At 36.5% G+C, this 14,734-nt stretch overlaps 1 protein-coding gene across 1 annotated transcript; it reads left to right on the top strand.

The window, feature by feature from the left end:
- Positions 1–1,133: 1,133 nt before the first annotated feature.
- LOC142608754 (secreted RxLR effector protein 161-like) lies at positions 1,134–1,607 on the top strand. Its single transcript, XM_075780435.1, has one exon. The coding sequence runs from the start codon at positions 1,134–1,136 to the stop codon at positions 1,605–1,607; it is 474 nt and encodes a 157-aa protein (XP_075636550.1).
- Positions 1,608–14,734: the final 13,127 nt, after the last annotated feature.

Genomic DNA, 14,734 nt, shown 5'->3' with positions numbered 1-14,734 from the left:
AGCTTTAAGAAGAATGATGGTGATGGTAACTCTTCACAAAGCGATGATGTTGGGAGACAATCACCGGAAAAGGAAACTACTCCTACCATATCAAGAAGGAAAACTAGATCAACCCGAGGGTCATCAAGCCCACTCACTCCTCCAGAAGTCCAGCCTCCAATCGCTCGTGATGATGAGCCTTTCACTTCAAAGAAACCATTGTCAAGAATGAGTCTAAATCATCCCAAAAGCAATATAATTGGAGATTTGGATGAGGGCCTTTGTTTGAGAAGAGGACCTAGCTATAGTGTGAATCATGTGATGTATCATTGCTATCTTGCTTAATTTGAACCAAAGAAGGTGGAAGAAGCATAGAAAGATGAAAATTGGGTAGAATCCATGCACCAAGAATTACATCAATTTGTTAGAAATGATGTGTGAGAATTGGTTCTAAGACGAAAAGACACTCATGTAATTGGTACCAAGTGGATTTTCAAGAACAAGACCGATGAGGATGGTGAAGTTGTGCGAAAAAAATCTAGATTGGTGGCTCAAGGTTATACTCAAGTTGAAGGTGTAGACTTTGATGAGTCATTTGCTCCGGTAGCAAGACTTGAGTCAATCCCGATTCTTCTCTCCATAGAATGTATTATGAATTTCAAGCTATATCAAATGGATGTGAATAGTGCATTTTTGAATGGGCTTCTACAAGAAGAAGTATTTGTTGAGCAACCAAAGGGGTTTCAAGATCCACATTTTCCGAACCATGTTCTACGATTGAAGAAAGCTTTATATTGGCTGAAGCAAGCACCAAGGGCATGGTATTATCGTCTTACATCATATCTTTTGGATCATGGCTTCAAAAAAGGTCAAGCCGACCAGACACTTTTTGTCAAACGAGATGAGAAATCTCTCCTTGTAGCTTAAGTGTATGTGGATGACATTATGTTTGGTTCATCAATTGATGCTCTTGCTCAAGATTTTTTACAAGAAATGAAGAAGGAATTCCAAATGAGCATGGTGGGGCTGCTAAACTACTTCTTTAGTCTTTAAGTGAAACAATGAAAAGATGAGATATTCATATCTCAAGAGAAGTATGCCAAAAATCTCATGAAAAGATTTGGTTTAACTCCAAGAAACATGCATCCAATTCAATGAGTTCCTCGGTAAAACTGAGCTTTAATCCAGCCGGTGCGAAAGTAGATCCAACCCTTTACAGGAGCATTATCGGTAGTCTCCTATATCTCACTGCAAGTAGGCTGGACATAGCCTTTAGTGTTGGGGTATGTGCTCATTTTCAAGCAGCGTCCAAAGAGTCCCATATGACGGTAGTTAAAAGAATTATCTGCTATTTCAATGGAACATCTGACTATGGGATTTGGTACTTAAGAGACTCATATGACTGCCTAGTCGAATACTCGAATGCTGATTGGGCCAGGTGTGTTAATGATAGAAAAAACACATCGGGAGGATGTTTCTACCTTGGAAACAATTTGGTGTCATGGATGAGCAAGAAGCAAATCTCAGTGTCTTTATCAACTACTGTAGCGGAGTACATTGCAGTGGGTAGTTGTTGTGCTCAACTCTTATGGATGAAAAAGCTTCTTCATGATTATGAGATTTCTTAAGACATTATGTGCGTTTTTTGTGATAGTACAAGTGTCATTAATCAATCCAAGAACCTTGTTCAACACTCAGAGTCAAAGTATATCGAAATTCATTATCATTTCATTCAAGACTTGGTGGAAGAGAAAGTTGTATGGTTGGATTTTACTAACACCGACAATCAAAAGGCCGATATTTTCACTAAACCATTTGATGGTGTAGACACTCGATTTTGTACCCATGATTTAACCAAGGAAGATGACTAGAATGACCTTCCATGTACCCCAAAAATCATCATTGCATTACATGCATTGTTAGGACATATGTGATTCATGTTAGGAACATATGTCAACATTTTATGTAATTGGATAATCCTTTGACAAAAGGCACTTTACTTGTAATTGGGTAGATCTAGGATGTGTTTAATGCTGCAAGAAACAAGGTTTCAAGTTCAAGTGTTAAAGCCATGCAAGTCTGTCCAAGAATCAAGTAAAGAAGTGCTGTTCATTAAAGCTCGACAGCTAGTATCTATCGAGGTTTAAAAAGTTGCTTCAGCTCGAGGCTCGACAGCTGCTTGATAGATAGGGTATTTATCGAGGTTTATGAAAAACAGATTTTTAGTTTTGATTTTCATCTAATCCGTGAATGTATATTTGGGCTTTCTTTTCTCACAACCTTAAACATATATAAGGATTATTTTAAGGGCTGTCTAGGGTTGCGCGAGCATAGAGCAAAGTGTTGTTCATGCAAAAGGTGACCAGAAATCGAGTGTGCCCTAGTTCATCTTGAAGAAGCTGCTGTGCTTGTAAACTGTAGGGTTTTGTAACCAAGCAACTTCATGATCTTCATCGTGTGATGAACTGAAGAACTTTGCAACCAACATTCTTCTCAAGTTGGTGATAAAGTCGTATACTGGGATCCGCACATCTATTGGTTAGTCACGTACTGGGAGTCGTGCAATACAAGGAGAGATTGTCACTACAGAACAAGTTCAATTGGGTATTGGGGTAAGGGTTCAACTGTAGGTTGGTATAAGGTACTGGGATTCCTTTACTTGTAACCACTTGTTTTAATAATAGTGGATACTCGAGAGTGGTGACCTTAAAATTATCTAGTGGAGTTTTTGCCTCAGAGGTTTTCCCCATTTGTAAACAAATCACCTTGTCAAATTCATTTTTCGTTGTATCTAGTTATTTGGTGATTTGTTTGTGCTACCACGCTCATTGCATGTAATTGAACCTAATTAATTCACTTGGCTAATTAATTGGTTAATTCATCACAAGAGGTCAGTACATTCTTGGCTTATCAAGTGGTATCAGAGTAGGCACACTCTGATTAGGGTTTAATCTTTGTTGTGTAATCCATTGACCCCTGTTTGTCATGGATAGAGGACAGTCACTCATTATACGTCTTTTATTTGATGGCACTAACTATGTATACTGGAAAGTACGCATGAGAGCTTTCTTGTAGTCATTAGATGAGAAAGTGTGGCAAGCTGTGGAGATAGGCTGGACCAAGTCGAAGGAAGCGCTTGCCGATTGGGATGATGCCAAGATTAAGGCGGCAAACTTCAACAGCAGGGCATTTAATGCGTTGTTCAGTGTGGTCATAATGAGGAGTTCAAGAAGATATCCTCCACTAAAACTGCAAAGGAAGCATGAACCATTCTCTAGACTACCTATGAAGGAACCAAGGCTGTCAAGTATTCGAAGCTCCAAAGGCTCACTACTAGCTTTGAAGAAATTAAGATGGAGGAGGATGAGTCATTTGATGAATTCTATGCAAGGCTCAAGGACATAGTGAACTCAGCTTTTAATCTTGGGGAAACCATTCCTGAATCCAAGATTGTAAGAAAGGTGTTTAGATATCTGCCCGAGAGATTTCATGCCAAGATCACCGCTATAGAGTAATCAAAGGATGTTGAAAAGATTCCTTTGACAGAGCTGGTTGGTAATCTGCAAACATATGAGTTAAGTTTGACAAGGATTGGTAAGTTGGGTAAGGGTAATAGCATGGCATTGAAGGCCAAGAGCAGTGACTTGGATGAGTCTTCAGACGATGAAGATTCTAAAATGAAGTCCTACATCACCAGACAATTCAAGAAGTTCATGAAGAATGGCAATGCAAAGGGCTTCGACAAGGACCATAAGCAATCAAGTTCTTCTTAGTATAAGAGCCAAGACAAAGGGAAGAAGGATGCTAGGGATGACGGTCAATACACTGTTCCCTCAGGACCCAAGTGTTTCGGATGTCAAGGATTTGGTCACATGAAACAAGAGTGCCTTACTTATCTCAAGTCCATCGGGAAGAGGAAGGCACTTGCTGCTACTTTGAGAGACACCGAACTTGAGGATGATTCCGAAAATGAAGATGATGGAATCCTAAATGCCTTCACCGCCACTGTTAATACTACTGAAGGGATTGTAGAAGATGTGGATGAAGAAGAAAACTTGGTGGAATCAAAGTTTGAGGAGATGGATGAGCAAGATGACATCCACATAGCCTATGCAAAGTTATACAAGGTCTCAGAAAAGCATGAAAACTGTATAGGTTGGCCACCAAGTAGCTGTGGAGCTTGAACGAGAACAACTCTCCACAAAGTTTGATAAAGCCAATCAGACCATTGGAACACTAAGGTTTGAAAATAATTTCTTGGCTGAGAAGACCAATAAGCTTGAGGCAGAACTATTCCAAGTTAGAGCTCAATTGGAGAGGACCTTAAGTGCAAAGCTTGATGAGATGCTCAGTATGCAAAAATCTGCCTCTGATCGAACTGGTTTAGGGTATGGTTTCTCTTCTCCTAATATTGCTTCTTCTAGTAATACTGTTTTTGTTTCTCCTGGTAATAATATTGAATCTGAGGATAATGATGCTAAAAATGTGATAGTTAGTGAGAACATAGATAAGGGTAAATCTATCTTAGGAGCACCCCTTAAGCTTGCTAAGAAAGAAACCAAAAACCCTATGGCTAAGAAGAGTAATGCTCAAAAGTCTAAAGAAAAAAAGCAGCATCTCTGTCATCATTGTGGAGCAACCGGACACACTCGACTTAATTGCTATAAGTGGCAAGCCACTCAACAGAGCAACAACATGGTCTCGTCTGGAAACCTGAGTCAATTTCCATCCTTTCTAGCTCCACTAGGAGATCTTCTCAAGGCCCTCATCTTCTCAAGGCTCTAAGTGATTTAGTCACTTTTCCCATTCTCCCTTTTTTTGTTGTGTTTGCATTACTTGTGTGTTTTGCCTTATTATTTTGAGTCAATCTAGTTTTTATCCATTGCTTTGTTTGACATATTTTTGTTTGTTTGTTTTTCAGTTTTGTTTTATTTTATTTTCATTTATAAAAAAAAAAAATCAAAAAATCAGAAAAATAAAAAAACAATGTGTGTATGTCTACATTGGTACTTGTGTACCTTGAATGACCAATGAAACAAAATTTTCTAAACTTTGTATCTCTTATAGCTTAGATGAGTATCTTTATGCACAACTAAGCAAGTGAGCTTTGTGGCTCTTGTTTGTAATGAGTAAGATTAAGTTATCTCTGAGACTTAACACTAGTATCACTCTTTTTGACGGGAAGGACTAAAAAATCCTAAGAGAAAGAAATAAATAACCATCTTACTACTGTTCCCCGCCAATCATGAAATGACATCGGTATGCTTTGGCATAGCAAAAGTGTAATGTCAAAAACTTAACATAATTGGGTATATTTTTTTCTCTCTCTCATATGCCTATGCATGATATGCTTAATAAAAGAAAAATATGCAAAGAAAAATTAAAGCAAAAGAAACAAAATGCTTTAAATATGATTGCAAGCGTGTATTCTAGGAGATGTGAGAATTATAGGATTACCTCAAAGGTGATAGTCCCTATCAAGCAGTTATTGATAGGCTAAAAACGTATTGACCTATTGTGATGGATTAATTAATTAATTAGACCAGTTTAAATAATTAATCAAATTAACATGCAAAAAACGTGGTAGCACAAACAAATCACCAAATAACTAAATATGCAGCAGAAATTAAATGACACGGTAATTTGTTTATGAATGGAGAAAACCTATACGGCAATAACCCTACTGGGTGATTTTAAGGTCACTACTTTCGAGAATCCACTATTATCAAAACAAGCGGTTACAAGTAAAGGAATCTCAGTATCTTATACCAACCTATAGTTGAACCCTTACCCTAATACCCAATTGGACTTTTCTGTAGTGACAATCTCTCCTTGTATTGCACGGCTCCCAATACGTGACTAACCAAAAGATGCGCAGATCCCAGTATGCGACTTGATCACCAACTTGAGAAAGATGTTGGCTGCAAAGTTCTTTAGTTCATCACACGATGAAGATCATGAAGTTGCTTGGTCATAAAACCCTACAGTGTACAAATACAACAACTTCTTCAAGATGAACTAGGGCAAATATTGTCTTCGGTCACAATTTGCATGAACAAGACTTTGCTCAATACTCGCGCAACCCTAAACTGCCCTTAAAATAATCCTTATATATGTTTAGGTGTGAGAAAAGAAAGCCTAAACACATACTCATGGATTAGATGAAAGACAACTTTGAAAAATTGAGTTTCATAAATCTTGATAGATACCCTAGCTGTTAAGCTGCTGTTGAGCCTCGGGTTGAGCAACTCTTTTAAATCTCAATTGATACTAGCTGTCGAGCTTTAATAAACAACACTTCTTCACTTGATTCTTGGATAGACTTGCATGGCTTTAACACTTGAACTTGAAACCTTGTTTCTTGAACATTAAACACATCCTAAATCTACCTGATTACAAGTAAAGTGTATTTTGTCAAAGGATTAGCCAATTACATAAACTGTTGATATATGTTCCTAACATAAATCACATATGTCCTAACAGTTATGATTGTGTGTGAGTTAAATTGATTTACTCATATCTCAAATCGTCATAACATGTAGACACTTATGCAATCTTGCGATGTTTTTCACACACAACACGTAATATTCTTTACTACTCTTGATACATGTGCAGGTATTATGTGATTTGGTCATCACAAGGTTTGCATGTATCAATGTATGCTTACTAAACTGTCTTGACTTATTTTTGAAATATAAAATTGGTTAGACGTGTTTAGTGTGTGTGTTTTGGATCTAAATGCTTGACATTTTTCTTGATTGAGAGATGTTTGGAGAGATTAAAATGTTAGTTGGATTCTTGGTTGAGTTGCATGTTTGATTGCATTCATGTCTGTGTTTTTCTCTTCTTGAAAAACAGTTTTTAAAGCAATCTCGACAGCTCGGCGACACCTCTCGACAGCTAGGCTATCTATCGAGCAATTCAACTTCTTTTTATCACAATTTCGATAGCTTCTCGATCCATCGAGAAAGTTTCTGTCTCCTCGATAGATGTTCGATAGCTCCTCGATCCATCGATCTCCTTTTTGCTGTGGACACCTCTAGATAGCTGCATCTGTCGAAGTTTAAACCTCGACACCTCTTGAACTGTCGAGAATTAAAAATTTCTATTAATAGGTTCCTCGCGATACTAGGTTCACTTATCTCGATCTTTCTCTATTGTTTTCAGTCTTTTCACCTCCCAAATACAATCTTCTCACTCAAAACCTTCAACCCACGTTTTTTTCGGCAATTTCTTGTCTCAAATCACTTGGTATGATCTCTTATCTCTCATTCTTCATGCATTTCACACATTTAGACTTAGGTTTTGGGGTTTTGGAATTTTTTTGGGGTTTTTCAAAATTGATGAAGTTTTTGTGAAATTTTTGGGATGGGCTTTGTGAAAATGTCTTTAAAGTGTCATGCATTGCATCACATTGGCATTATAACAATGTTTCATACATTTTAGATGTGTGTTTACTTTGTTGCAAATATTGTGTGTTGGTAGGTTTGGATTGGGCTGAGCCCATGATGTTTTTACTTTTGCATGTCACATGTTCATGCATTTTCATGCATATGTATCTTCAATTTTTTATATTCTTATATATTGATTTGTGTTGGTACTTTTCTGCGTGTCTCTCTTTCTCTCTCTCTCTCCTTCTTTTGGTTAGTTGCTCTATGGCACCGAAACGAAAATCTACTCTGTCTTGGAACCCTCTTCGTTCTGGGGCTTCCTCTTTTGATCCTACTCCTTCCCACATTTAGTTTCGTGATGATAAAGCCCAACAAGACTTTTAGGAGAACTTTTCTAGATGAGGCATTCATTTGGAATGCCAAGTCATTATATCAGGCTTCTTTAATACTAACCTACCCACTGTCATCACAGTAGGGGTTAGGAGTCACTGTGTGGCGTCCCGGTCACTTGTCCATCTGTGATCATATAGGAGTTCTACTCTAACATGCACGGTTTTGATTATTCAGTACCTCTTTTTGTTACTAGCGTTTAAGGTACGCGCATTATGGTCACTCCGGATATTGTATCCGAGGTGTTCCATGTCCTGAGGGTAGCGCATCCTGACTACCTTAGTTGTGATTGTCTTAATATTGTGTCTAAAGACGAGCTTATGTCTACTTTTTGTGAGCGTCCCTCTGATTGGGGTGATTGTCAGTTCACTCCTTGCTCGGACTTTGCTAAAGCTTTGAGGTTCATTAACATGGTGATGACGTTTGTTTTGCATCCTCTGTCTCACTATAACTCCATTACAGAGCCCCGTACTCAATTTTTGCTTTCCCTCTTAGAGCATCTCACTATAGACTTCCCTTCTCATTTCATTCTATCCCTCATAGATGTCTATAGGGATACAGTGACCCGTGTTAAGCTCATTTTTCCTTCGGCTATCACGAGGATTCTTTGCCATTTTTCTGTCTCCTTTCCCATTTCCAACCACTTTTTCGTCATGTGTGCCATAGACGCCGCTACCATTAAAACGGAGCAAGGCCCAGCTACGATCGAGACTGCCCGAGATGACGATTCCTCCAGCTTCTACTGCTTCATTCATATCTGTACCCTCTTCTTCTACGGGCGGTGTGTCTCTTGAGGACATCATGGCACAGCTTGTGCGCATGGATGCTTGCCTCGACACTCTCAGTGATGAGTTGTGTCAGGTGAACACCCACGTTGGTCGTATTGCACGACGACAGGCTCGCTTTGGTGGCTTTGTTGTTTCTCCTTCTCCATCTCTAGAGACTTTTGAGGATGAGGACGATGATGGTGATGGTGATGGTACTGATGATGAGGATGATGGTGCTAGCTTTTCTAGTAATGATAAGATTTCTACTTGAAGTACTTACCCTTTGTCACTCATGACAAAAAGGGGGAGTAGTTTTAGATATGAGAGTAGTCATACTTATAGGGGGAGGGTTAGTATAGGAGATTTTTGTTAGGGGGAGTGTTTATATTTTAAGAGATGTAGTGAGGAATTTTGTATCTTTTACTTTTCTTTTTATTTTAGATACATTGTTCATGTACCTTTGATCTTGTGATAACTTTGTGATAGCAAACCTTGTTTTTGATGATGATATATATACATTGAGGTTGTTATTGCAGTTCTTTCACCTTTCCTTACATGTGCTGTTTCTTTTCTCTCTTTATGCACATGCTTCTTTTTAATTGTATGCAATATTTTATTTTTGTTTCACACTAAGATGCCTTGATGAGTTTTGTTTAAAGTGTTTCAAAAATACAGGTTGTCAAAGTCTTCTTGCCATGAACTCTCTTCTTGCAAAATTTTTCAAGAGTTTGTGTTATGATAGATTTTATTGTACTTAACAAGTGACTATGAGTTGAGTGATTTATGACTTCTTTAATATGTTCATTTGTTTGTTGTGGTTTTGTCACGGATTGCTAAAGGGGGAGATTGTTAGGACATATGTGATTCATGTTAGGAACATATGTCAACATTTTATGTAATTGGCTAATCCTTTGACAAAACGTAGAGAATCTAATTGGGTAAATCTAAGATGTGTTTAATGCTTCAAGAAACAAGGTTTCAAGTTCAAGTGTTAAAACCCTGCAAGTCTATCCAAGAATCAAGTGAAGAAGTGCTGTTCATTAAAGCTTGACAGCTAGCTCTACAGCTAGTATCTATCGAGGTTTAAAAAGCTGCTTCAGCTCGAGGCTCGACAGCTGCTCAATAGATGGGTATCTGTCGAGGTTTATGTAAAACAGATATTTAGTTTTGATTTTCATCCAATTTGTGAATGTATGTTTAGGCATTCGTTTCTCACAACCCTAAACATATATAAGCATTATTTTAAGGGCTGTCTACGGTTGCGTGAGCATAGAGCAAAATGTTGTTCATGCAAAAGGTGACCGGAAACCTAGTGTGCCCTAGTTCATCTTGAAGAAGCTATTGTGTTTGTACACCGTAGGGTTTTGTAAACAAGCAACTTCGTGATCTTCATAATGTGATGAACTGAAGAAATTTGCAGCCAACGTCCTTCTAAAGTTGGTGATAAAGTCATGTACTGGAATCCGCACATCTATTGGTTAGTCACGTACTGGGAGTCGTGCAATACAAGGAGAGATTGTCACTACAGAACAAGTCCAATTGGGTATTGGGGTAAGGGTTCAACTGTAGATTGGTATAAGGTATTGGGATTCCTTTACTTGTAACCGCTTGTTTTGATAATAGTGGATTCTTGGGAGTGGTGACCTTAAAATCATCCGGTGGAGTTTTTGCCTCGGAGGTTTTCCCCATTCGTAAACAAATCACCATGTCAAATTTATTTTCCACTGCATATAGTTATTTGGTGATTTGTTTGTGTTACCACGCCCATTGCATGTAATTGAACTTAATTAATTCACTTGGCTAATTAATTGGTTAATTCATCACAAGAGGTCAATACATTCTTAGCCTATCATGCATTAATTTTTTCCTTGCATATCGAAAAAATGATCTTGAGGTTCTAACGGTGGCGATGGTGTGTCCGGTTTCCAAATCGGACCATTGGATTGAAAGATATTATGAAATCAAGTTTTCACGGTCTACATGCATTGTATGGGGTGAAGCCGATCACATGTGATTAATTGAAATTAATTTTGATTGGTTAATGATTAAAATTAATTAAATGAATTTATGTGATTGGTGGAGTATTTTTCTTAAAGTGAGATTTGTTGCATGGGATTAAAACAAATAAGCTGAGAATATTTAAAAATTGTGGATAATTAGGCTTTTGGGATAATTATATTCAAAATAATTATTTTAAAAGTCATAATTATCACTTTGGAATGAGGTTCATCATGAAAATAACTCTGAAATTCATCCAAATACAGTTTTAGAGTTGGAAAACACTTCAAAGACATGCTAATTAAGTAGTTGATTTCAGATTCAAGTTCCAAGGCACTTTTGGCATAGTATAACTCAAAATTCGGACTGAGCTATTTCTGAAAAAGTTGTAGAGAATCTAATTTCCCTTCAGTTTTCAAAATTTCAGCTTAATCCGAATTTTGAGTAAAGATATATGATCAAAATACTGAAACTTGTTCTGATTTTAAAAATCAGCTTATTCTTATCCAAATCTCCTTTTTTTTTTTTTTGGATTTTCCCCCATACATTTTTTGCTTATTTTTTTCAGCATTCCAACCTCTATAAATAGAGGATGCCTCTCAAAATTCAGCACACTCTTTGACGCTTTGAAGGGAGACACGTTTTTACACTCTCAAATTACTCATATTTTTGGCTCCCCTTTTTGATATTCTCTCTCTTAAAGCTAGGGTTTTTAGGTTTCAAAGATAATTGCATAAATTTTTTTGAACCCTAAAATATCCTCTCAAGGAGAAGAGTGCTCCATGCAAGAGGTCGTTTCTATTAACCCTTTCTTTTTATGTTTATCTTTTTGTGATGATGCATGTTTATATATTTTTAGTTTATTAAGTGCAAATATTCATACCATGAATTGTTGATTTGTTTTGTTAAAATATGTTCTCAATTCTTTTTATTATTGTATGATCCCTTTTTTAGTTTAAAAAATCTGCATGTTACCATCTCTTTTTCTCAAATAAAAATCGATCTACATCTTCATTAGATGTAGATTTGAATTTTTTCAAAATAAAAACTGATTTGTATCTTCATTAGATACAGATTTGATTTTTTTTAACATGTGAGATTTAGGAAGTAAAAAAGGATCATGAATGGTTGTGTTAGTTGTGTTTGTTTTATTTAATACATGTAGCATGACTTTGTTTCATGAATGAAATTCTCTACTTAAGAAATCTTTTTCGTGTTTTTGAACATATAAAAACAAATATGATTCTTTTTAAGTCTCTACAAAACTAGATTTTCTCATTACAAAACAGATCTGGATTTTTTACAAAATAAAAACCATTTTTTTAGTTCTCAAAACAGATCTGGTTTTTTTAGAACTAAAGATCGATTTTTTTTTTTTTTAACAAAAAAGAGGATGCATTCATAAATAAGTTTGTGTGACTTAATTTTGTTCATATGCACAACATGTCATTCATAGCATGCATAAAATAGGTGCATTAATCACAAGAGTCTAGAAGACTAAACTTTGTCTGGGCGGAATGGGTGCCTAACACCTTCATATTCCATAACCTAGCCTCCGAACTTAGTGTCTTTGGATAGGTAGAGCTAGACTTTATCTTTGTTTTTATTTTGGGTAGACTGTAACTAGGACAAAAAGTGATGTAATTATTTGTTAGTTTGTAAGTAGTACCTAAAGTCAAGTAATTTTCAATTTATCAAACATGTATTCATTTTTATTCAATCAATGGGAATAGAACAATTCAATTCAGTTATGTTTTTTTTTTGGTATTAAAAATAAGTGGCGACTCCACACCACTTACCCAAAAAGAGAGGTGCCCTTAAAAGCACTCCAAAAATCTTTTTTTTGAGAGGCACTTTGGCGGTGTCTCATAGACGGTCCTCGGTTTGAATCTCTTCGTAAGACCATTGGTGTCAGTATCATCCCTTGACTCATTTCTCTAGTGTGACCCACATTTGATCATTGGTGCATTCATGTAGAAAGGGTCTTACATGTTATCATGTTTCTTTTGTAGGTCTTTGTTTTGTTTACCTTGTATTTTGTTGATCTTACTTTTTTAGCTTTGTTTTTGAGTGTGTTGAAAAATTCAAAAACCCATAAAAAGTAAAAAATCTCAAAAAGTTTGATCACTTGTGTTGTGTATATTACATTGTGAGTTTGGCTTAGTACCTTCGTATTAATGGCGTAGTGCATTTACGAGCTTAGCTTGTTATGTATGCACATTTTTTTAAGTGTGAGTGACATCTAAAAATTAATGTTTGATTGTTGTAAATAGATCTTCAAGCTTGTCATGAATGATTAGTCAATAGTCTTGTTTGATCTTGATACATGCATAGACTTGTGCCTATATATCTCATCACAATTATTTTTATGTCAAAAAGCTTTACAAACATCAATCTCTAAAAGAGAAAGAGCTGAAAAAGTCTTGCTTCAAAAACTAGTTTGTCTTGGAAAAGGTGAAGCAAAAATGTATTCAAATGTATGGTGCCAAAGTCAAAGGCTTACTCATCAAAGAAATATAAAAACTTTCAGGGCATCGTTTCTCAAAAATTGAGTTGTATACATCAAAAAGTATGAAGAATGGAAGCCAAATGAAAAACTTTCAATCAAATTTAAAAACTTTGGTGAGGGGTCATATATGTTCATTTCTACTAGTGAGATAGGTCACTTGAATTCGTGCTAGTTGTGTATGACTTGATTGAATTGATCATTGAAGCTTCGTATTAGACTATGGACTAGTTCATACTTGTTTCACACACACAACACGCAAGACTAATTTTCAATGAATGCCTATTTCATTTGTGTGCTTGTACATGTTCAAATGTGATTTATGTATACTCAATTGCTTGATGATCAAACCCAAAATGATTTTTGAGTATTTTCTTTGTTTTTGAAAGTGTTTTTGTGTATCACTTTCGCGTTTTAAGAGTTTTTCTAAAAAGCCAAATCTGTTTTGTTGAAAAACTCCATCAGAGACATTTTCGCGAGTAAGTCACGAGTAAGACACATCGCAGCCTATCTGTGAAAATGAGGAAGCTGATTTTATTTCTTCCAAAATTTTACACAGAGAGTTTCGCGACTCTTTCGCGAGATATAGCTTCCCGCGAAACTAGCCCTGTGCATTTGAGGTGCGAGTAACTCGCGAGTACTTCACTAGTAGCTTACCTGTGAAACGAGTGGATTTTTAGTTTTTAAACGCCAAACAGTGACAGTTTTTCAAAAACTTCATTTTGCCTCCTTCGCTCCTCTTTTAACCCAAAACTCCAATTTCTCTAAACTTTCAACCACAACTCAAGGGATTTCAACTCTAAGACTCATCTAAGGTATGTTTTAACACTTTTTCATCATTGATTCCTTAGATTAAGCCTTAGATTCTAGGAATTCTAGGGTTGGGGTATTTTGCAAAGGGTAGGGAAAATTTCAATTTCTTGTCAAATTTTTTGTTTTTTCTTGATTGGGCTGTGTCCTATTGTGTTTGTGTTGGCCCAAGGTGGCATTTTAACATATATTTAGGCAAGTTTTTCATGTGTTCATGCATTGTTTCACATATTAGTGTCATGTGTACACTCTAAGTGTTTGATAAAATGCCTATATGGTATTTTTTGGTTGTTTTGGACTCCATTGAGTACAAATTTTTGGGGATTACCATGATTATGCATGCTTGACATGTTTTGATCATTGGTTGTGTGTTGTATACACTTTGCCCCATGGGTGCTTTGTCATGCATTGCTCATGCATCTCATATGCACACCACAAGCACACTTGCTACACACATTCTATCACTTGACATATTTTGCATTCACTCATGCGATGTAAGACTATTCAGACCCTTAGCACATATAACATGTTTTTGTGACTATGTTTGCTTGTCTACTTCCTTTTAGGACAATTTCTTTGTTTTTATGGACTAACTTGTATCTAATCAAGTTTGTTACCATGTTTGTGTTTGTTTTTGTTTGCTTGTGTGTTATTTTGCAGATGTCTTCTCATAAGAAAACAGCAGTGAAGAAATAAGCAAAGCATCCTCACTTCTCCTTGGATTCATTTAGAAATAATGATGCTAACATGGCCTACACAGATCATTACAAAAGGGCTTCGATCGTCTTGGAAAGGAGTGTGGACATTGAGTCCTTAAGGAACACATTCATTCCGAAAGTGTTCAAAAGAAAGGACATGGACCAAGTTGCTAAATCCCATGGTTGATGTCTACG

The sequence above is a fragment of the Castanea sativa genome, chromosome 9, assembly GCF_040712315.1.
Source record: "Castanea sativa cultivar Marrone di Chiusa Pesio chromosome 9, ASM4071231v1".
NCBI classification, from domain to species: domain Eukaryota; kingdom Viridiplantae; phylum Streptophyta; class Magnoliopsida; order Fagales; family Fagaceae; genus Castanea; species Castanea sativa.
The sequence above is the reverse complement of the archived record's forward strand: the minus strand, read 5'-3'. Positions and strand labels throughout refer to the sequence as shown.